This window comes from Numenius arquata, chromosome 2, assembly GCF_964106895.1.
Source record: "Numenius arquata chromosome 2, bNumArq3.hap1.1, whole genome shotgun sequence".
In the NCBI taxonomy this organism is placed as follows: Eukaryota; Metazoa; Chordata; class Aves; order Charadriiformes; family Scolopacidae; genus Numenius; species Numenius arquata.
In genome coordinates, this window is record NC_133577.1 from 1,887,529 (window position 1) to 1,911,630 (window position 24,102).

At 41.3% G+C, this 24,102-nt stretch overlaps 1 protein-coding gene across 1 annotated transcript in view; it reads left to right on the forward strand.

Moving 5' to 3' along the window:
- Positions 1–24,102, forward strand: part of LAMA2 (laminin subunit alpha 2) — a 304,356-nt gene that overhangs the window by 267,690 nt on the left and 12,564 nt on the right. The window contains exons 49-59 of the mRNA XM_074144590.1: positions 1,673–1,797; positions 3,931–4,093; positions 5,865–6,009; positions 7,405–7,543; positions 9,350–9,361; positions 11,738–11,858; positions 13,454–13,672; positions 15,083–15,231; positions 18,734–18,910; positions 19,793–20,030; positions 21,931–21,990. Of these exons, the coding sequence (XP_074000691.1) occupies positions 1,673–1,797; positions 3,931–4,093; positions 5,865–6,009; positions 7,405–7,543; positions 9,350–9,361; positions 11,738–11,858; positions 13,454–13,672; positions 15,083–15,231; positions 18,734–18,910; positions 19,793–20,030; positions 21,931–21,990 (1,548 nt within the window). The remainder of the gene's footprint in view (positions 1–1,672; positions 1,798–3,930; positions 4,094–5,864; positions 6,010–7,404; positions 7,544–9,349; positions 9,362–11,737; positions 11,859–13,453; positions 13,673–15,082; positions 15,232–18,733; positions 18,911–19,792; positions 20,031–21,930; positions 21,991–24,102) is intronic.

Below are 24,102 nucleotides of genomic sequence, written 5' to 3' on the forward strand. Positions count from 1 at the left end.
ATATTCTCCAGTGGAATTCATTACCACACAATTTAAATTAACTATTTTGTTCCTGATCCATATTTTTATTTTTTTAATGTTAACATTACCAAAAAAATCGTTTAACATTAAAAAAATAAAAGCTAACATTTAGAGTTTCCCAGTGAAATTAAAGTACTTTTTTTTTACCCTAAAGTTTGTATATGTCCTTAAATGTTGGAATAGCACGATATTTTATGGTCCAACTTTCTAGTTTTTAGAAAGTTCAACTTCCTAGGTGGTTCTTGTTTGGGAATATGTGGATAGATATATTCCTTTCTTACAAAGAACAGTGTGGGTGCCCATTACCAGACTAAGACAAAATCAGAGGAGACAAGAGGAACAGAGAAAATACAGATTCCACTTGCTTGAAATCAGTGTCTTGAAGTCCAGCTTTAGCTTCAAAGATACCCATGTATCAAGGTCACTGATATTTTTCAATCTATGTCTCAGAAATCTGCGTTTTCATATTACTGGGTTTTGGAGTGCTTTCGGTTTGTCCTGGGATTTTGTCCCCATCCCTTTTTGCTGGCGTCTTTGCAGTGTATTCAAAAAGAGGGCTCATTTTCAGTTTTTAAAAACATCTTCTTTCATCTGACTTGAGTAGAAGACTATGATACTTAGATGTCGTGAATTTCTCAGGAGTGACATTAAGTTCATACTTGTTGCTAATTAAAACCTTCCCAATTACCCTGGGAAATATCACCAACACATTAAGTCTTTTGAGTCATACTTTTCCTTGAATATTTTCAAGTTGCACTTCTCCATATTCTCTTGCAGGATCTTAATATTCGTAATTGCTGTGTGGAAAACAGCAGGTGCTTGTCGGTCTCAAATAGCTAAGTATATAGATTTTCAATCAGCTCATATTGATGAAGTGAAAGTTAAATGAAACCAGGTATTTTTAGAAGGATAATTCTGAGCTGAGTACTCTGTGTACTGTCAAATCTTACTACCTTGATCATGGTACCGTGTTATGGTCTAATGAGCATTACCCACGTGCGTGACCCTAGCTTAATGAGTTCTGATGGGATATGAGTTTTAATTGCTTTGCCATCTGCACTTTTTTCTGCATCCAAAATTCAGCATGAACTTTACAGGTGTAGCCAGTTGCTCCTTTATCTTGGATGATGTGCTCAAATGCCAGGCTTTTGAGCGTTAAGTACAGTGGAAATATTTTGCTTATTGTAATGCAGGCAAGATTCCTCATAATCCTTTCTGTGAAGTCTTAAACCAAACCCCAGATAGACCGTGGAAAAGTGGGAGAGGGCAGCTCTCTGAATAGCCTGGAAAGCTGATGGTAGTGTGGAAGCTAGGGCAGCTCCTCGTTCTCCAGGAATCGGTCTGCCCAGGCTATCCCCAGAGTCTCCAATAAATGGGTTTTCCCACGCTGATAGAAAGCTTCGCTCCCGTTTTTGCTGATGAGTTGTTTAATAGGAGGACTTTTCAGATTGATTATTACTACTTATGTTTAAAATAATAAGAAGCTGATCAGTTGTTTAACAGGAAGACTTTTCAAATTAATTATTACTATTTATATTTAAAATAATAAGAAGCGTCTTCTCATATTTGTGATTTTCATACCAGTTTTGATTTCAGACACAGTAGATCACTTCAGATGGAATTCTAATGACGTTTGTGTTTTCTCTTGCAGAAGTCGGATGCTGTGAGAGTCACCACCTTCACGGGCTGCATGGGCGAGACCTTCCTAGACAGCAAGCCCATAGGACTGTGGAATTTCAGGGACATCGAAGGTGACTGCAAAGGGTGCGCCGTCAGGTAGGTAGCGTGCTGGCTGCTTCTCGTGCTCCTTTGTGGACCTGTCTGCAGTGACGCTGCATTCTGTGGTGAGCAGCGGGAATTTCCACGGCAGCCCTCAAGTTCCAGTACACAGCTGGGGTCTGTATGCAACGCTGAGGGTTGTAGGAAATATGGAGTTAAGTTGGAATTACACCCAGAGGGGAAGCACCCAATCTGGGTCAGAAATGTTGTCAGTCACTTAATTTTTAATTAACTTAATTTTCCTGTGATGGAAAGACTCCTGCTCACAGTAACCAGGATGAGTCAAAACATAGAATCATAGAATGGTTAGAGTTGCATGGGACCTTAAAGATCATTGAGTTCTAACGCCCTGCCCTGGGCAGGGACACCTCCCACTAGATCCACAGTGGGACAGAGTCTGGCTCCTGGGTGCCTTCTCCTCTTACACAGCATGGGACAGTGTCAGGTGCCTCAAGGTGGCTTTCATGGCCACCAGTGCAGTGAGCAGAGACCCCCCACAAGAGAAAGGTGTTTCCATTCTCAAAAGAGAATGGGGAATCCCGTCCCTGTCAGTGACCTGTGGTTCCAGGTGGGGTCAGCGGCCCATCCAGGCAAGACCGGGATTCACATATGTAGGCTCTGAACTCTCCAGGAATTTTTAAAAAACATAACTTACTCCTTTCCAGATGTGTCCTTGGCCTTTGAGAGCTGTGATCTTCATTCCTCTTTCCCACCACACTAACCTCAAATGTTTTCCTGTGCCATCTCTCAGCTCCAAAACCTGAGGGACCACCTGATACTACAGCACAGTCCTGGGAATTATGTAAAAAAGACAGACTCTGGGTCTCTCACGTCATTATTTATGGCTTTCATGGTGACCCACTGCATGAAGGTGGAACTGTTCTCTAGATGCTCCTGGTTTGTAGTGAATTTGGCAGTATCAGTGTACAGTATAGAGCTCATGCTGCATTAGGTAAAGTAATCGTAGACCCAGTCAGGGAAGTTAAGGCAAATTTTCAAAGTAGCAGCCTGGTCTGACAGCCTGCTAAAGCTTAGCCCTTTGAAAGTGATGGAAATTCCAGTTGCAAAGCAAAATAATTTTGGAAATAGGAGAGGATTTCCTTGACTACAACTGTAGGCCCTTGACACTTAGGTGAAAATGTAAGGAGCACGATGATGGATACATGCATTTCAGTTCCAAGCAAGTCCTAATGAAATGCCTAAACCTTTATGTGCGTCTCCACCTAAATTTAATTTTCTCGTTCATTGGCGATAGATTCTCCAAGTGCTTGCATGGTGTGGGGGTGAGAGGAAGATTTAAAAAAAAATAATAAATAGAATACTAGATTTGAGATTTGTAGAAAACTGTATTAAAAGCTCCCCTTTACCTTAACCCGTGGTTCCAGTACCAGAAAGAGTCCTATTCTCCTGCAAAATCTAATTGCAAAAACTGAACTGTTAAATGTAGCTATGGAAGGTGGGGCGCCTACAGTCAAGATCCTTCTGTGTGTGCCAAGATAAATGAGGAACGTGTCCCTGGGCATTATTTCACGGGTAGGTTCCTTGTTCAAATTCAATTATGTTTGTGATTAAACCAAAAGATTGCTGTCATGCAGCTATCTGATCTGCGTGACAGAAACGGACAAAGAGTCTGCCGTAAAAATCATATCAAACAAACTCCAGGCCTGAGGTTTTCTGTTCTGTAACGGCAGGAATGCCAACAGCTGTGGGGGGACTGATGCTTCTGCTCTTGCGATGTTTGCAATTTGTGGGTAAACAGAGTCACGGTTTCCAGGGTTTTCCGCCTGGGACCCTCCAGAAGTTGTACAATCACTAACAATAACAAAACCAATTTTATTACAAGATGAAAGAGCACATAATGCTATTTTACACTGAGGGTTGCAAAATGAGTCATTACAAAGAGATAGATGAGATATATCCCTCTTCCGTCTTCCTCCCAGATGTGCTTCTGTGTTGGGCAGCCGGAGAGCTGACCTCACAGCGTCACTTGTCGGAAGGGGGGTTTGACATGAAATCAAACCAAGTTCAGGAAGACTCCCAAGAGGTGTCCCCTCACTCTGCTAGCTCCCTCTGTTTTTTTATTTTAACCTCACACGGCAAAGGAAAATGGTTGGAATTGCCCCTTTTCAGTCCGCAGGTGGCAGACGGTGAAGGGACGGTCCAGTTTGACGGCGAAAGCTACGCCATGGTGAGCCGCCCCATCCGCTGGAACCCCAACATCTCCACAGTCATGTTCAAATTCAGGACCTTCTCATCCAACAGCCTGCTGATGTATCTTGCTACTGATGACCTGGTAAGAGCAATCAGCTCACCTTATGGGTTTCATGCCATCTTTGCAGTGGCTGAATTTGTCATATTATGAAAGCAAGTAGTAATGTGATATAGCACTGTCCTGTTATGACGTTGCCTGGTCTGATGCTTCACTGCTGTCCAAGTGAAGACAATGGTGGAAGTTGACTACCTGGTATTTACCAAAGGGTGATCATTATGTCAGATTGAGGGGAATTCCTGCTTTTCTGAAATTATTAATTAGTTTTCATTTATTCCAAATGTTTACCTGTGCCAACATTGTCGGTTGTGGTTGCACATTCATAGTTCAAAATATACTAGTGTGAGGGCAGGGAGAATATGGGAAAGGAAAGGTCTTAGAGAGAAGTCCTACTGATATAAAGAAAAAGTGTATGTTTAATGTGAGAGGCAGTAAATGGGAACTGATTAGTGCAACAAACAGGATGTGACGGTGATGACGTTTTTACAATGTCTACAAATGGTGCCTTTTACAGCTAAAATAGAGAAACATTAGTTATGAAGCAATTCAAGGTTTTTATTCACACACACTATCAAATGTGTGTGGATAAGAGGGAGGAGTTATTTATAAAGACATCTGGTCAGATCCTGACATGAATCAGGAATAACTCGGCTCCTGAATCTCTGATCCAGACTGATTTGCATCCTTGGCAGGGAACGGAGTCCCCTTGGCCTTTTCGTATGGGCCAGAAATGATGTACAGCAGTTCTCACTGACGTCTTGAAGAATTACTGAGCACTCGCTATTTTACAAAAACTGTGTTTGTGTACATCAGTCCTATTTCAGATTCCTGTATTTTGGGAAAAATTATCAGAATTGCTGGAATTATCAAGGAGGAGGGTGCTCCTCCTCACTGACTGTAGTAAAAGATAACATTTTATTATGATAATGAACTATTTAGCCTTTCTAATTAATTTTTATGATTGACTATAAAAATTACAATTAATGTAATTATTTTAGATTATTTTGTATAATTATTTTTATAATTATTATTAATTTATGTACTGTTATTAATTTATGAACTTCTGAAAAACACTGGAAGGCAACTAGTCCCTGATACAATTTGTCCCTTAAGATATTGTCCCACTGTATAAAAACTTTGAGGATTCCCTTCCTAGTGATGCATGGATAGACATGCACAAGCATCTAGAATACTGAGTTTATTAAATTTTATTCTTTTCGTCTTAACATAAAGCTATGTTCATATACGTAATATTATTCCACAGTTTTGCGTTAGTATTCGGCACATGGTAAAGTATTTTCATTCTGGTTGATGAAATAACAGTCCATAGCTCTCTGTTGCTTCATCAGGACAGATGACTCTCTGGAAACCCGGGTAAAACAAACCCGTTTTACCATCTTTACTGCTCTTGTTTTCTACCTTGCAAGTTTAAATCTAGCTGTAGTATAGTCATACACCCACAGCTGAGTATTAGTTTCAGGTAATTATAACGTGTATTTCTTTCTCCAATCTAAGAAAATAAAAGTGCAGATGTCCCATCAAAACTCCAGCTACGTTGTCAGCAAAATTCCAACTAATTTAGCAATCCCAAGGAGAAGAAAAGGGGAAAAAAAGAACTTGTTGGCAGCAGACTTTTGTACATTACGGTCCCGGGCAGTAAATGGCTAAGTAGATTTTGAAAAGGCTTGAAAATAGTTGTCTATTGTGGAAAAGAAACTGTTTATTTAATATCATATGCTTCTTACCGAAATGAACAAGAATCATAATTTGTGTATCTAATCCCTGTCATTAACAGAAGGATTTCATGAGTGTAGAACTCAGTGGTGGGCGTATAAAAGTCAGCTACGACCTGGGTTCGGGTACGGCTTCTGTTACCAGCACCCAAAATCATAATGATGGCAAATGGAAATCTTTCACCCTGTCAAGAATTCAAAAACAAGGTGAGTGCCTGTGGTGTCAGCCCCAGGGCTTTCCCAGTTCCCTGTGCGGTACAGCTAACCATCTAATCATGGGGACGATGATGTGCAAAATCGCTGGAATTACAAGTTGTAGTGATTTAGCAACTTCTTTTACTTGGATTACAGGTGTGTGGAGTTGCATGTGAGTGATTGCACTGTCAAACAGGGCTTTTATGAACAGGTAGCTTAATTTTCAGGCTTAATTCTGCTTTACAGTTTCATAAATTACATTCTAAAATGCTTCTGAGTGGGGAAAAAAGAAGCTTTTTCATCAGTTTCCTGATGTTCAAAATCATAAAAAAAATCTGTGTGATTTTTGTTAGGACAGAGATAGCTTTCATGCTGTACAGACCTCTCCTGCTCAGCATTTCCTAAAGCATTTCAAAAAGCAGTGACTCCAGTATCGTTAGTAACAATATCTCGGTAGACAAACACAACAGCTGTTTTGTATTCCCTAACGATACCCAGTGTGCCACGACCTGAATCCGCATGGGAACAACTGGGAACCAGAAATCAGGCTGGTCACTTCTTTTATTTAAAATAAAGGTTTGTTTCATTCCTTTGGTATGTTGGGGCGTGGGGGGAAAGTGTAGATTATAAACAATCTCTTGCATTTAACTGCATGAAGAAAAGAAAAAAAAAGGCAAGATGGATGTGTGGAAGGAAGAAAGGAAGGAAGGAAAGAAAGAACGAACCCTTTCTCTGCATCCCTGGGGTGGAATATCCCTTTCTCCCTTGGGGACTGCTCAGCATTTTTCACTGCCCCTTGTCTCTCTCATTGAACTGTTTATTAAGTATTAATCCATACATTAAAAATATGCATAGAACAAGCATTTAAATGGGATAGTTGCACGTAGCACGTCACTGACTCCAGATTGAGACTAGACGTGACAGCAACTGACTGCCTTGGGCCCGAAAACGGTTTAGAGTGAGTGATCACCGATCTCTAAGGCACGTAATGACAAGGCTTAGCAAACGTGTACACTAAGAAATCCCACTCGAGTGACAACCTTTGGACTGAAATCACAAATTAAGTGTAAAATGATCTCTTCTGTCTTGAATTTGTCCTGAACTGTTAGCTCCAAATTACATTGACACAAAGAACATAGCAAATCGAAACAGGTTTAGAGAATATATAAAAATAAAGCGTACAAAATTGCTGGCTTTGCAGGTTGTTATGGAAACAGAGGAAAGTGCAGGTCTCTTCCCCTGCCCTTAATTGACAGTTTGGAAATCCAGTGTCTTCGTTGCGAAACACAGCCCCTCTCCCCTCTCCCCTCACCTGCGAACCCTCCAGATACTTCTCTGTTGGTTTCTTACATTAAGATATCATTGTTCACTCCTGGTATAATGAAGCTCATCTCAAATCTCTTCCAGCCAACATATCAATTGTAGACATCAACACCAATGAAGAGGAGACCATGGCAACCACTTCTGCAGGCAGCCACTTCGGCCTCAACTTAAAAGGGCATGAGAAAATATATTTTGGGGGATTGCCAACCCTGAGAAATCTAAGGTAATGTGGCTCAAACCCATTTCTTTCCCTTTGGTAAGGGGACGTAAATGCAGTGTAATGTCATCCTCTGTATTTGTTCCTCAAGTGCACTTGCAGTCAGTAAATTGTGGGTTCCTGCTGTACCCTGTATTGCCGCAGCAGAACAACGCTGTCTTTGATTGTGTTGTGCATTTCGATGTATGTCACACAGCTCACATCTTTACACAAACACAACGGAAATACCAGTAATGGTGCAGTGCATCTCTCTGATGCTGTACAAAAAAACATGGCGTAGCTGACTTTTTAAATATTTTTTTATTTGATGAACAGAATTTGTGACTTCAAACCTTTTCCCTTCGGAAGCCTGATCCTGAATTTCTTACGCAAATAAAATTCCTGGTATTTATTTTTAAAATATTATATAACATTATTGATAAACTTCAACTTAAGCTTTAATAAACTAAAGGAATGTGGAAACAGATACTTGAATTTAGTGACCGTATTACATGGTTTTAAACAGCCCAGAAAACTTAGTTAAGGTTTAAGTGAATATTCAGCAGTTCCGCGGTGACGAGAACAAGAGTTGTGTGCTACAATGAAGAGATGAGCAGCGCAGAAAAGAGCCCATTAATCTATGTCAGCTTTAACGACTGGGCGTAATGACAGCCTTGAAGGGCTCTTGTGCACAAGGAACTGGTGTCATTAGGCCACAGGCTGTTCTGCAACTTAGAGAATGGAAGTATTTGTTAATTTATTCAGGTAATAACTGACCTCTGATGGCAAATCACCCAGCAATAAAAAGATCTAAGCTCTATTTTCCTCACCAAATATAACACTACATTATGGAGTTGTGGAATCACACCAGTGCGTAACAGAACGTCTGGAGGAATTATCTTCCAGCAAATCCCTCCTGGTTGCTTAGAAAACAATCAGTGTACCCCACTGGGGACCTGTGGTAACCGCTCTGCCTCCAGCTATGATTCCTCAGTCACTGGGGCAAGATGAATGTTATGGGAAATTACAGAATCATAGAATCTTCGTGGTTGGAAGGGACCTTTGAGATCATTGAGTCCAACCACAAAAAAAAAAAAAAAAAACCCACAACCCAACAATCTCGGGCACTAGAGCATGCCCTGAAGTGCCACGTCTACACGTTTCTTAAATACCTCCAGGGATGGCGACTCCACCACCTCCCTGGGCAGGCTGTTCCAGTGCCTGACCACTCTCTCAGGAAAGTAATTCTTCCTGATATCTAATCTAAACCTCCCCTGCCCCAACTTCACACCATTTCCTCTGCTCCTGTCATTATTCCCTTGGGAGAAGAGGCCAACAGCCACCTCTCTACACCCTCCTTTCAGGGAGTTGTAGAGGGCAATGAGGTCCCCCCTCAGCCTCCTCTTCTCCAAACTGAACATGCCCAGTTCCCTCAGCCTCTCCTTTGTTCTCTAACTTGTTGTCCTAAATTAGGACCAAAGATAGCGAGAGGGGATGCGGGGGAAGCTGAGCTGCTGCAAACACTGGGCACGGAGGGACCCGCCGCTTTGTCGTTACCAGCTCCTGTCAGTTCTGCCTAATTCTTTCACATGAATTCTTTTACTCACAACCAAGTATAGCAACAAATTATAAGTTTAAGGTAGCTGTTTGCAGTGTAACCCTGTTAATTATTATAACCTGAGAGTGTATTTAGAATTTGGCCATCTATTATGTGTCCTTTGTAAATGATGTGTATCCGTTTCACTGTGAAATATTTGAACCTTGCTAATAAGTATCATTTGCTACAATTAATGGAATTTTTTTTTTTCTTTTTGTCTTTCTCTCTCGCCCCAGTATGAAAGCAAGGTAAAAATAACCAGATTACTTGCATGACTTGCATGTGTCTAGCGAGTGCAGCTTGAAAGCGCAGGCGGCGGCGTGTGGGCAGGGTTTGCCCCAGCTGCTACGCTCCGGCTGTTAATTCCGCGCCTCGCTCCAGCTGCAACCAGCAAAAGCGGCTCCCGAGTGCTTAACGCCGGCATCTCCCGTGCTGCCCACACACCTCCACAACTTCTCTTTCCCTCACACAGCTGTTATGTCGGCTGGGTTGGTTTAATTCAGCGGGAAGCAGAGTTTGGGGCTGACCCGTAGGAGCACTGCGCTCCCAGGCAGTTCCCGAGGAGGGCAGGAAAGCGAGGGGCAGATTTTCATGAAGTTTCCCACTTCTGAGCTTAAAACAGGGTGGGATAAGAGAGGTCGCCTATTTTGGACCCTTCCCAGTTTATTTACATCCATTGCTTTTGCTTTGATAGGCTCAATATGGACTGAACTCCGCTGTTTTGCAGCTTAATTCCTGCTGTGAACTACAAAAATGCAGCTCCCCCCCCCCCACACCATCCTGAGAAAGATTATTTCCTCCCAAGCTCCGGGAATCTTTTCTTGTGTTCCCTTGAAACTGATCCTATTTTGGCCAAAAAAAGAAAAAAAAAAAAAAAAGCCCCCCTCCAAAAAAACAGGCCAAGAATTTATGCAAGATCTGAATGAACTTGGACCTTGTTCTGTGTGGTTTGGAAAGGAAGAGGGGAAAAAAGGAAGCTTTAGGAAAACATCAGGCAGGTGTTGAGCGTTTACAGGGATGTGGGGCTCATAGGGGCTGGGAGTTCTAAGATAACGGTGAGTGCTTGTTGTACGAGGGACGGGGCAGGAAGGGGGAGGGAAAGGAGTGGTTTCGGGATGGCAAAGGCAGAAGGCTGTGGGTGCTGCTGACGATGACATGGCACAGCTCTTCTGCTGCTGGGGAGATGAGGCTGGGAAGGAACCGGGGAAGAGCTAAGAAATAAAAAAAAAAATCAAAAAATGAAAGGTGACTGTAGCTACGTGTCTGTAAATAAGGCAGAATATGGACTGTTTTAGTAAACCTGATGTTTACTTTCAGGGATGTAAATTTGCCAGAGAACACACTGTGCTTGCTGGGATGGCTACAACGCAAAGAATGGCTTTCAGTGGCAAAACATGCGGCTGAACAGTACTTGTGCAAAATGGTTTTACTTTGTAATTAATATTCTTTAAAACCTTTTCTTTCCTTCCAGGAAGCTGAGACGTTTGCTTGGGGTTTTTTCTCCCCACGGTTTTAAGTCCTTATTTATTTTCCAAATTAGTTTTTCTTTCTTTGAGCTGAATAGTATCATATCATTCAGATATTCTACTAAACACTCATGGGTAATATTTTTTTTTTAAATTTACTCTCATGAATGGCAACTATTTTCCTGAAGTGACTTTATAAGGCTTTTCTTCTTGCAAGCCTGGTTCATACATTGCCAGCAGTTGGGTTCTCACTCTGGTGTTCCCAGGTGTGGGAAATCATACTTTTGCATTCGTGTGTCCGCTTTGGTGTTACTTTCAGGGGTTTTCTCATTTCTTCTGGCAACCAGCTGTTCCAAACCATGGAACTTCGCAATTCTATTAAATTTTCCTGTCTTGGATGGATAGTTAGATTCTGTAGCAAACCCCTCTTTGGTTTTTTCTTTAACTGCCTGAGAAAGTCAAATATATCACTGTGTCACAAGAAAACAGGCAGCAGTTTTCATAGGAAAGATACTGGGAATATAACATACATAGAAAACAAATGTCAGTCTACCTGAACATAAAGAATTCCTAAAGCATTAAAAAGAAAAATCAAATGAAAATTTTTTTTCATTCTTTGGCAAAGACTTTATAAAAAATGTTTGTGTGCTGCTAAATTTCCTCTTTTATTAGGATCTAGCATGTAAAAAGGTGAATGAAACATCTGTCTTCCAGTTAAGGTCTCTCCTTGTTGTTATGATTTCCCAGCTTGCACCTTTCTGCTTTGCCTAAGGAACAACTACGGACTTATTTCATAGCTCACTGCACTTAAACACCAAAGGTGACAGCAGTCCTTTACAAAAAACCCCACAAAACAACAAATAATCTAGACACAAAAAACAAACCAAAAATCTAAAGAAAAGAAAGAACAAATGGAGAAGAGGACTGTTGTCAATTGGAGATTAGCTGAATCTTCTGTTACACCTTTGAGTGATGGAAGGCAGAGTGCAGTACGTGCTGATAGGCGGTAGAAGGCAAGATGTATTCATTTGAGTGTATGTGTATATTAAAAAAAAATAAAAAGCATCTGTACATCTGAAAGTGCATGTGTGTGTGTGGCTGACTGTTCTCCCTAAACTTTGTTTTTGAAAATACATTGTACTTCTAAATTTTTTTTAGGCCTGAAGTGAACTTAAAGAAATACACAGGATGCCTCAAAGAGATTGAAATTTCAAGGACGCCCTATAATATATTGAGTAGTCCTGATTTTGTTGGTCTAACCAAAGGCTGCACACTAGAGGTTAGTCTGACTTCCATGTATTTTGCTCTTAACAGGTATAAATGTTTGCTGGTTTCTGATTTTATAGCATAACATCTTAATTGTATAAGGAATAGTCAGACGCACATAGGGCTCTAACCTGAAAATCAGAACAGTTATGTTTAAAAGAAAGGAAGATATATGTGTGTGATCAGCAAGTAGACCAGATTTCCAGCTCCTCACTTCTTGGACAGTATCCCTGGGCAGATGTGATATCCCTGTCCCTCAGGGCAGGGTTTTCTGAAATGCTTAGCAGTGGTGGAGTTCTGTTTCACCTGACTAAAATTGGAATTATTGACATTAGTGAGGATAGAATTAGGCATTGACAATATTGCAAAAACCTTAAAAAAATTTGATTTGCATAAAATCCAAGGATTTCAATTATTTTCTTGTAAAAAATTGTTATTATAAAATCATTCATTACAGGAAACCTGAGGTACTTTAAAAATCACAGTATATTTGGGGGTAACCGAAAGAAAGTCACCTTCAGGATAGGAACTGTAGAGTACTTACTGTTATGAGCTACCCCTGAGCTGGAAGGCACATGTCTTATCTTAGAAAGAACTTTGTTTTTCACATTATTTTGTAACTCTTGAGGTTTCAGCATTGGAAATCTAATTGGATTAAACATTTTGTTGGGGAATTAACTAAAATACCCTAATTGTATAGAACAGGATATGTACAATAATTAAAAAGATGTGAAGTAAAAGCAAAAGATAAAGACTCAGTAAATGGTCGATTATTTAAATGCCCTCAGATTTCAGAGAGAGGGGAACATCATCAGCAATTATTTGATGTAGCATAAATTATTTGATGTAGCATGATCTATGATCTCTATACCTGAAATCAATTCTACTGTACTAAAAAATGGGGAGTTATTTTAGAAAAAGTCACTGTTTCTATAGACTGATCTTCGCCGGCTGGAAGAGTACAGGAATTGGCAGTGATTACAGAAAACCTGCAGGAATATGCACTGGTTTATTATTTGATGACATATTCTGCTCTTTAAATTGTGTTAATGGCTGCCAGTGTCCAAAGAGTTGGGCCACCTGCATCAAGTGCTTCGTTTATGAGCCTGGGTCATCGAGAAAGCAGTGGTGCTTAGTGAAGCAATAATGATGAAGCAACAATGACTAATTAATGGAAAGTATTTTCTGAGCACATTTGACAAATTATAGAATCTAGTTTATGTTCATATTGGCTGTCGTTATCTACTGTATTGATTTAAAAGCAAAATCCCACTGTATTAACTCAATGGAAAACACCCATATTAAAAACCCACCTGTGAGCAGTTATTTTTAATCCAAGAGGATGTAGCGAAATAATACTGGAACTTTGCCTTCCTGTGAGACAGGATTCCAGAAATACTGTAATGATGCCAGATGTAAACAGGTAAATTAGTGTTTGCACAACACTTTGAGAAGTAAATTGCTCAGTGTTTATTTATTACTACTCTCCATCTCTTCACACTAGTTATATTTCCATAGTTTATTATTTTAGTTAGGAAATCTTTCTGTGCGTTCATACTCTTGCTTTTAATCCTGTTGATGCACTTTCCCGTCCTCTCCTTCCTACAGAACATTTATACCGTCAGCTTCCCCAAGCCGGGCTTTGTGGAACTGCAGCCGGTCTCCTTCGACGTGGGCACGGAGATCAACCTCTCCTTCAGCACCAGGAACGAGTCCGGGATCATCCTCTTTGGCACAAGTGGCACAGTTGTCCCCCCCAGGAGAAAGCGGGGCTTCACTGGAAGGAAAGCGGCCCCTCCGAGGAGAAAGCGCCGGCAGACGGGACAGGTACGAGGAACCTAGCAAAAGATCAGAAAACTCCACAGTTTTACCAAACTTCTTCCTCTTGGTGTGTTTCAAGGCACTGGCAGGTGTTTATACTTAAAGTAAAATTCAGTGCTTGGGAATAAAACATTTCTAATGTTTTCCTTTATCTGATGGAGAATCTGGTAGAGGCTCAGAGTTGGGGTTTTTTTGCATTGGAGTAACTGTTTCTCTTAAAGATTTACAGTAGGGCTTGTTGCTAAAAAACAAAACAAAACACCCACCCCCCACCCCCCCCCCCCCAAAAAAAAAGACCCCAAAAAAACCCAAAGAGATTTGGGTTTTTGTCACGTGGATACTTCCATGTTGTTTTTTTAATCAAACTAAAATATTAGAGAGTCTTAGTATTAGTGAGTACTCTTCTTCACTCCTTCTGAGGACTACTTACGCGCTATTAATGCTCAGAAATATCTCTCATTCCTGTTCATGTGGACATAAATGAGGATCATCCTGTTTCCCCTGAGACCAAAAAATCCCCAAAAAGCAGCTAAAAGCAGTGCAAGATAAGCCCCTTGTTTGGGATCACTGCTGGGGGATATAAGCCTAAAGAGTGCTCCGACCTCTCCTTCTCTCCCGTAAAACACAAACCTGCAGCATCAGTCAGTTCTGAAGAGGACAGAGTCAGTCTGTTCAGAGAAGTACCAAAGAGTCCAAGTGACGAACTGGTGAAAGTGTGATTGCTGCTAGAAATTATTCAAACCTTGATTAATTAAAAATTATTGTGGGGTTTTCTTTGTTCAGGACTTCTGGGAAATGGTATTTCATTACTCTCCTTCCTGCCTGTTTTGGCAGAGAGCTCTCGGTGACCTGGAGGAACATGCTCCAGGGGCAACACGTTCTGGTGGCTCACCCTCATGACATCAACTTCAGGGCAGGGGCTCCTTTACCGTCACCCAGCTCATCAGGTCACAGAAGTGAGCACGACACTCATTGCTATAGTAACCGGAGGTTAGATCCTGAAATCCTCTACAGCATGATATTGGTTGCTAGAGTAACTACTGCCGTGGTCTGCCAGCCCTCCAAACGCAGAACTCGCACCGAGATCAGTGCTATTTGGGGCTGGATGGGTTTAAGACCAGGCAGCAAAAATTGGAAGAGTTGTAGGTCAGAAGTCTCCATCCTTCCCTGCTAGTAGGTGTGCAGAGAGTCAAATCTTTTGATGAGACTTTCCAGCAGGACCTTGTTTTACCCATTCCTCGTTATAAAAAGGCAAGAGAGTCTGAATACAGCAGCAGAACTGAAACTACGGTATCTTGACTATGGTGAGAGAAAAAAGAAAAACCAAACAAAAAAACAGTGTAAGAAAATAAAACTGTGTGAAATAATTTCTTTCCAAATGTAACTTGCCTTCTAATACCAACACACGCATTGCAGGCCTACTATGCAGTGTTCCTGAACAGAGGTCGACTAGAGGTGCACATCTCCACCGGGACACGGGACCCCCACAGAATCACCATCAGACCAGAGGCTGGCGAGTTCCACGACGGCAGAGCCCACTCCGTCCGCATAGAGCGAGCTAGAGGGTAACAAATACCTAGAAATGCTACAGACCACACAGCCCAGTTCGTTCAACAAAGCAAATATACCATTGTCTTTAGAATCATAGAATCATTCAGGTTGGAAAAGACCCTTGGGATCATCGAGTCCAACCATCAACCCTGAGTCCAACCAGCAATCCATGTAAATGCTTCTGCTGAGGCAAAAAAATTTAGTTTAATTCCATCCTTATCCAAAAATGTTTAGAAGTTAGTTTCTGACAGTGCTTATTATTCTGCGGAGCGGGGTTTACGTGCTTTCCTCAGCTGTCAGCCCCTTTCTCCAGAGACCTGCATTTGGCATCTTTCACCTGCTGGTTCTTGGCAAATATATTTTATTAATGGAATCTGTGGCTGAGAAATACTGCGGCGGTGCAGTAAATCGCCTTTTCAAGACAGGTAGAAAAAAGACCGTTTTCAAAGTACATAAAAGAGCAACAGCACAGCAGCCTGTAACCTTTTTGTGCTGGTTATGGTGGTGCCCAGCGAAATATGGTAAAACAATGAAAACACAGGGTCCCAGATAAACGGCAGTCATTCTTATTGCTGGAAAGCCATTGCAGACCTTCTCAGACCATGTTGTTTTAAATAGAATTTCACTTAAATTCCTTTGCACTTTCTTAGACACTGTAAAAAATACTAATTACACTTCTCCGTTCAGAAAGCGACAAGACACAGCCCTGCTGTAGCGGGCAGGACTCAGGCCGTCGGTGTTATTTATGGCCTGGAAAGCCCTTGTTCCAAGTAGGGTTTGTTGTGCAAGATGCACAATGCTGTTCTCTTTTGTTTTAAAAGGAAAAAAAAATCGGGACGAAGATGTGACATCCAGCGTGTCACAAAAAGCGCTTATCCAAGCACACTGAACACTGGGCTCCCCCCTCCCACCCCCACACTGCAGATTTCTTGAGCAACAAGTCCTGTCTCTCTAGTCCCCAGGTGCCCTTCTCTCCTCTCTATAATCTGCTTTGCTTCGCCCTTTGTCAGTATAATTTTCTGACTGAATTTCTACTGTATCATTAAAAAAAAAAATCTTGTAAATAATGCCTTCAAACAATGTCTCTCCCCAGCTTCAATGACGAGTTAGAGGTAAAACTGCAAATTCTTTGGGGAAAAAAAATACGGGTTATTTTGGAAATGGATGACTGCATTTTGCGCAACATTTTGTGTCACTGTGACAGAACACAAATATGCAGATGATAGTAAGAAGCTCTAAACAACAAAGAAAGTTCTTTTGTGCAGTAGCTTGACCTGTGATGGTCACAATAGCTGTAGGATGCCATCCAGGGATGGTGCTTGTTGAGGTGAAACCTCTGTGTTCAAAGTAGCTCCGTTACAAAACAACTTGTCTGAACTCCGCAGTGTCTCTAACCTGAAATGGATGTGGAAAGATATAAATTAAGATTAGCCCCTCCTATGCTCACGACAAACTCAAGCTTTATTTGATTAAATACAAGGAATATCCTTTAAAACCTCTTCAAAGAGGTAATTGTCCACATAATTATGAAGTATTTACTTTCTCTTCTAAGGTAATTATAGGATACTGTTGAAGACTAATGCACGTCATTGTGTGGTTCTGCTTGGAGCCAAAATGTTTACTATGGTAATGGCTGAAGATGAGATGAAGTGTTGCGTGCTGATGAAAATATTGGCAATCAGTAGCTGTGACTACCAGGCAGCAGCACAAAGGGTACCTCGAGTCTTGGCAGTCTGATTGGAGGCAGCAGAGAGAAGTGTCCTCTCTGGAACACGTCACAGAACCTGAATTAGTCTCTTGCTCTGAACTGCCCCCAGAGAAATCTCTCTCCTCCTGTTCCCACTGCTGAAGGGTCTGGGGGATATCCTAGAGATTGTCCCAAACAATAACTCTTGTGATACCCACTTCCTCCAACCCTTTGAAAAATGAATGACCTTCTCATTCTACAGCTTTCTAGACCAAATTATTCCATCCAAAACTATGAGGAAATTGGACAGTTTTCACATAGTACAACAGTTATCTAATGCAGGTGCTTAAGTCACTATCCATTTATAGCTGGGACTTGCGTAATTAACAAAGCCAAGTGTTCTACATATGAAAACCGGCCTCTTTTCAATAAACATTTTCAATATTCATTTGCTAAAATTTGTAATGACTGCTAAGGAAGAATATTGGAGTTCAATGTAGTTTTGCAGTTGAAAGAAGTGAAATAATTTGCCAGAAAGTGATTATATCTGATATGTTGTAGGGATGCTCAGTAATTCTGAAAAAATCAAGCTAATAACAGATACCTAACTTGGGTTTAGATAACTAAGTGTAGTCAAAGGTGCTTGAATACTTAGGTCCTGGTGTTTAGTTTTACATGACTGTAACACATTTGAAAAAAACACCGCACTTCATAAATCATATCAGAGTTTACCAGAGACACATACCCCCTTTTTTGCGGTCCCGATTCTCTCCTGGCTAAAGTCTATAAAACATAGTCTAATGACACAGAGAAATTATGCCAACTAGTATTCCACATTCAGCCTCCGAAATACTGGATTTCTTACCCGTCCTTTGCAGCTCAGCTCACCTTGCGCTGGATTTGTTCAGAAGTTGGAGATTTTTCTAGGTTTCATCAACTGTAAATTGTCCCAAAGCCAGCAGTTAAATCTGTTGCTATACCTTGTTATATATGTTACCCATCAAAATAATCCACTGTCTCTAAATCCCACAGCCCTTACATTAATGCTGATGTCTCAGTATACACAACGTACGACCTCACAAACTAGTTTTCCACTTTCTGTCCCCTTTACCATGTTTCCTTGTAAATGCGGTACTAACCTGCAATGTTTGAATCTCAGGAGCTTGGACAGGCAAGAGCATTCAGCTTTTCTCTCACGTTTGGATTCTTCCTTTTACCAGAATAATGCCCTTTACTGTATTTACCCCTTTGCTCTTTGCTCTTTTTTCCATTTCTTGGCTTGGCTCGATCAGCCAGTGATGCTGTGCTTCAGAGATGCCTACCTTCCTCTCCACACCCTTAACACCATCTTCCATGGGATGGCTTTGCCTTTGTCTTGTCGCATATACATTACCCATGAGAGAGGATTGCAGCACTTGCGTCAGCACATGGTGAACAATCAGTAGTTCTCCTCCTCCTCTGCCACCTCCCACCAAAAAAAGCCAACCAGGTCTTTTAAAAAGTGTACAGTGTGTATCTGGGGTTGATCCTGCAATCAGAGCAGGCTGTAGCACTGTTTGTTCCCCAGCAAGAAGAGAGTAATTTGTATAACCCAGGAAAAAGGGAGACCAAACAAAACATGACCAAGGAAGCATCACAGTAGCTGAAAACCTTGAAAAAAAAAAGCTGAATGTTAATCTGCATTTAGCGTGAGCTGCTAATTACATGATTTAGGTTGCTCACTGCTATAGCTGGCGTAGGAGTAAATGGGACCTGCATAGTGGTGATTTCAGTACAAACAATAACCAGAGTAAAATATATATTTCTTTGCTTTCACGTCTCTTTCACAGGATGTTCTCTGTTCAAGTGGATGAAGACAAAGTCCAGAGTCAGAGATTGCCGACGGACCAGCCCATCTCTGTTAAGAAACTCTTTGTGGGGGGCACTTCTTCGCAGTTTCAGACCGCGCCTCTCAGAAACATACCACCCTTTGAGGGCTGTATATGGAATCTTGTCATTAATGCCACGTAAGTCTCACTGATGCCAACGAATGTCCAGTTAATGAGGTCTGGTTAACTACCTTGGCTGCCAAAAGAAACTTCATTGCTGCAAGGAAACACGCTAACAGCAAGCCCTAGAATACAGTCTGTTTTCTTAATATGCCCTTCCTTTTTCTGTCTGCAGTGTACGCTCCATAAGCTCTGCAATTAATAAGCTGTTTTACAGACAAGACAACACCTGTCTATTTATCCATAAAATCAGAGCAACTCAACAGTAACACTGCAATAACACTTGCCTCAGCGATAGGTTTTTATGGTGTACTATAACACTTTATTTTAATTAAGGTCGATTTCCAAGATTATACAAATCCTGAGAACCACCGTGGGAATTAATTTCCTTTGTGGAAAATGGGTGCTGCAGTAATCTGGAAGGAATATTTAAGTAAAAATGGTGAATAAAGTAAAACCTCTATAGGAAGTTCCCATCTAAATCTTTCTTTCCTGTAACTAAAGTACCTCAGTTAGGATCTCATCACCCCACATTCAGTGTACATCATAGAATCATAGACTCATAGAGTGGTTTGGGTTGGAAGGGACGTTAAAGATCATGTAGTTCCAAGCCCCTCAGAGAGAAGGACTTCTCCACGATGTGACTCAGCCTACCTAGACGGGTAAAGCTTGACAAAGATGATGCTTGTCTCTCTGCACTGACTGTAGGAAGGAAAGCCAGTGGTGACTATCACGTCTAATTTAAGTGTCCCACTTTGTACCTGAAGTAGGTGGGATGAATCCTGGCTCTTGTGTCCTATTAAGTGGAATTACACTGCAGTGTATCACTGTTCTTTTTTAATGGGTGGTAAAAAGGCAGAAAAACTAATTACAGACATCAATTTCTTTGTGTGTTCTCAGCCCCATGGACTTCGCTCAACCCGTGTCCTTTGAAAATGCAGATATTGGCCGATGTCCCTCTCTAGAACCAGAGGTTAGGCCACCTGAGGATGAAGATAAACCAATCCACACAGCAGTTCTGGTCCAGCCTGAACCAGACACTAATGGGGAGAAAGAAAGCCCGAGGACCCCTGCTTCTCCTCCTCCTCCAACACCATCTCTGTCTTCAGCACTTGTAAGTGTTGATGACTTCACTCAGGTGAAGTTTGAAACGTTTCTCTTCCAAGGCAAAATTGAAAAGCAAGCCATCAAGAATAATGAAATAATTTGTCACAAAAGTAGTAAGAGGTCAGCATGATATTGTAAAGGGAACACCTTGTTGCAGGTCAGTAAAACCTGTGGATAATGGAAAACCAGTTGATATCATTTGCTTGGATTATCACAACAGTAATTTAAAGAACAATACAGCAGTAGAATTGCCTTTGGCTTGCATGCTTAGCTCTAAAGCCTTGCTCTTCAGGATGTAAGCCTGGCAATATCTGACAGGGATTGGAAGGGAAATTTTCCTATGGGAAATCCATGTCATTATGGTATTTCTCATGCTGTTCTCTAAGGCACACAATAACAGCCACGTCAGTGACAGGGTGAAGAAACAGGCAGACCAGATGTCTGTTTGATACCGCAATTCCTCCACTGCCATTTCATAACTTCAGTCAGGAGAATTTAAAACTTAAGAACTGAAACCCTAGATGCTGCTAAATTGAGCTCAACTATTGTTGCCAGAAAGCTTAAATAGCTAGATATCGGTAAATGAAATGTGAGAAGAAACTTCTTCTGTCACAAGTGTAGCAATTTTGCCAACTGATGCAACATTTTACTGCCCAGAAAAGATATGTTCAGATATCTGAATATTACACTGAATAATACATCCACTGGAAGATATTCTTGGGGGGGAGGGAACTCCTTTGTGTTTTATTACACCTGCAGAGAAGCCACGGGTTTCTACAGTTCAGTGTGAGTGAGGTTTCCAAACAGCGTGTGTGGAAATGTGGACCTGGAAACGGGAGCCTGGGGTTCACGATAGGCAAGTTCCGTCCCAGTTATTGCCCTGCCCCAAGTCCCAGAATTATATGTATCGGCCTTTTAATGCTCTAGGGCAGCATTTTTGATTCATTCCCACAAGGTGGAGTAGTGGTAACACAAGGGCTGTGACGCATCTTTCTGTTTGGAGTTGAAAGTAAGCAAATTTGCAGTTATTGTAAGGCTAGCATAGAAAGATAAGGGGCCAGGCAATAAGGTAAAGAGGGTCATGCCGTTCAGTGCTAACTGCTGTGAAAGACTGCGCTCATATTATCCCTTGAGCAAGCATTATAAATAAAATTAAAAAAAAAAAAACAAACAAACACAGAAGTGCATGAGAGAGCAAGTGCACACTTTCAAAGGCTCTAAGCACTAAATTTTGAATAGCAAAATTGAGAGGAGTAGATCTACTCATCAATATCAGAAACTAGTCCCATCGTATATCATATATATTTGTATATCATATATATTTGTATATCACATACCTAGAACCATGATAACTTGAAACAGGAGTTCAAAATAAAAATCTAAATAAAACACCATCACTTCACTTCCTCTCAGAAAAAATGAAACCTTTTTAGTATTCTGAAGAGTTGGAAGTGTTTTAAATAAGACAAGCTTTTGGGTAGTTTTTACATTGATCTAAGTAAGTTCTCCAAAGTATTTTTCTGGGGAATGTTGCAACAAAATAAGTAACTACAGTTTAATAATGAGATAGCACTCCTATGACAATTAATTATGCAGAAGCTCAGTGGAGAAGGACGGCATATGGCAAATACACAGCAGAAAAAAATTATTTCCACACAGGAGGCTTAAGTAAGGTCTCTGTTCTATTTAAGTCCTTTTAGGACTTTTTAATCTGTGTTACCCATCTGCATGTAAAGAGGGAGGGGGAGTTTAATCCCAAGTGAAAAAAAAAAAGCCCTACCCTCTACGAAAGGCCAGACAAGATGTAGGCATAGGACAGTTGGGACGTACAGTGGTCACCAGTCTGCTGCCTCCGCTCGCTACGGGTGCCAAAGTGTTTCTCAGCCTCGGGTAACTGCTGCTTCTGCCTCACGTTATTCACTGCTCCTCAGGACTCGCTTGCCGCTGAAACGAGGAGCGCCGGCATTACTTCTGCGTTTGACTCCGTGACGGTACCTTCCACCCTTTCTCCATGCATTACTGCATCTTTTCATTAACACTATTCCATGAGCTCTGGGGACTGTTCCAGTGGTGCTCCCTTTTTCCACCTAATTACTTTCTTTGTGATTACTAATAATTGTTTGTAGCGAATGTGTGACGGTCCACCAGTGGGCTTTTCTGCTCTTCGTTTCCACTGTGATACACTCTTAGCTTCTTGACCTACCGATCAAGTCCCTGACACCTGACAAGACCTAAGTCAAGTGCAGCTGAAGAGTTCAGCCTTGAGACTCTCAGGTGATGTAGGAGATTGTTAGGGCAGTGGTTGAGGCACCATCCCTGGAGGTATTCAAAAGCCAGTTGACACAGTGCTTAGAGACATGGTTTAGGGATGGCTTTTGTCAGAGTTGGGTTGATGGTTGGACTAGATGATTTTAAAGGTCCCCTCCAACCTAAACAATTCTATGATTAAACAGCCCCAGGTTTACACCTAGGACACCTTAAGGCCATTAAAGGAAAAAAAAAAGCTGGGATATTTTAATATAGGCCTAGAATCCATGGCTAGTTCACAGCCTGGTGGAGTCTGTGAAGCTGCTGGCCTTAGATAAAGTGAAAGCAGAGACGGGCTTGTGAATAAAGCCTTGAAGATTTTTAAGCATGCCCTCTTGACTTTTTTTCTTTTACTGACATTTCCACATCAACCTAATGAATGGTCACTATTATTGGTCAATATTTATCAGTAAATAATTGATGTGTCCTCCTGAAGAAAAACTGCAATATTTGCTGACGCTGGGGAGCAGCTTATGTGTCAGGGCCAGACCCTTTACCAACCAACCAGCCTTGGATTCAGTTTACTATCAGAATAGGTCCTTTTCCCATGTAATAAGTAAAAATGTGCCACAGAAAAGCATGTGTTAGTGTATTTTCCAATTCTTTTCTGTAGTTCTAGTGCCACAGTTAGTCCCTGTCTTCACATTTAGCAATCCCAAATGCTAAAGAATGTATCATATATACAGTATTGTTATTAACATAGTTGTTAAGCTTCTAGATAAACCTCTAAAGCTTGAAATAATTAGAAACTTTGTGCAGCATTATGGGAATATGATTTTTTTTTTTTCTATTTGATGGTCACTGGAAGACTGCTGTCACACATTCCTAGCTTTGTTTGTTTGATCTGCTGAGTTTTCCCCGTTGGTTGATGATGTGTACTTGTCGTAATGCATGGTGTTCTTTCTACTCCGTCACGTTCAAACCAGAGTATTCATTGTGGAAAAATAATTTTTAGAAGTGCTCTATACTGTTGTGAAGGTTTTTTGTGACACGTGAAGGCAAAAAATGTAACGCTGCTGAAAAACTGAGCGGGAGGGGAAGAAATTTGCTTGTTGCGGCTGAAATCTCAGCGCCTGATGAGTCACTCGTGGCATTTTCAGTGTTTGACAGAAAGGGCTCTTTGTCGGCAGAGCATGGCACCTTCTGCTTTGCAGGTCCTTGTTGAGTCAGGGCTCAAATAAGAGACTGTCACGAATCCAGAATGATATCAGCCACAGCGCTTAAAAACAGAGCTGGCAGCTAGCAAAGTTTGAGGTTTTTTTTATCCCAGCGGTATTGTCCTGATATTGTGTTGTGTTAGATCCTTTGAGTAGTTTCTTCACAATACTCTCAGTGGGAGGCAAAAGCCAGACATGGGTAGGAGCTGGTAATTACCGTGGTCTCTCATTACCCCGGGCACCCCGATACAAGAGCTTTAGGGCCAGAGATTAAAAGACCTGGCGAAATTAAAAAGAGAAATTTATAGTGGGCAGAAGATGTTTTACCTTCCATTGTTGCCCCACTTCGAGATGAATAGAAGTGGAACAGAGAGGGAGGGGTTTCTGTCTTTACGCCCTGGGTGATGTGTCTGCATTAGGCAGCTCAGGGACTTTAACACTTGTTACTTTATCCATCGCTTCTTCCGCTTCCCTGGTTGATTGTGGGGTCCTCTCCATCTCACCGAGGGAAACAGCAGCACCTTCAACAAAAAATACAATTGTAAAACAATATAAAGAAGTAAAATGGGGGCCTCATTGATAGGTGGAGGATCTGAAACTGCTTTTAACTCATTATTTTTAAGGTGACTAGATTGGAAA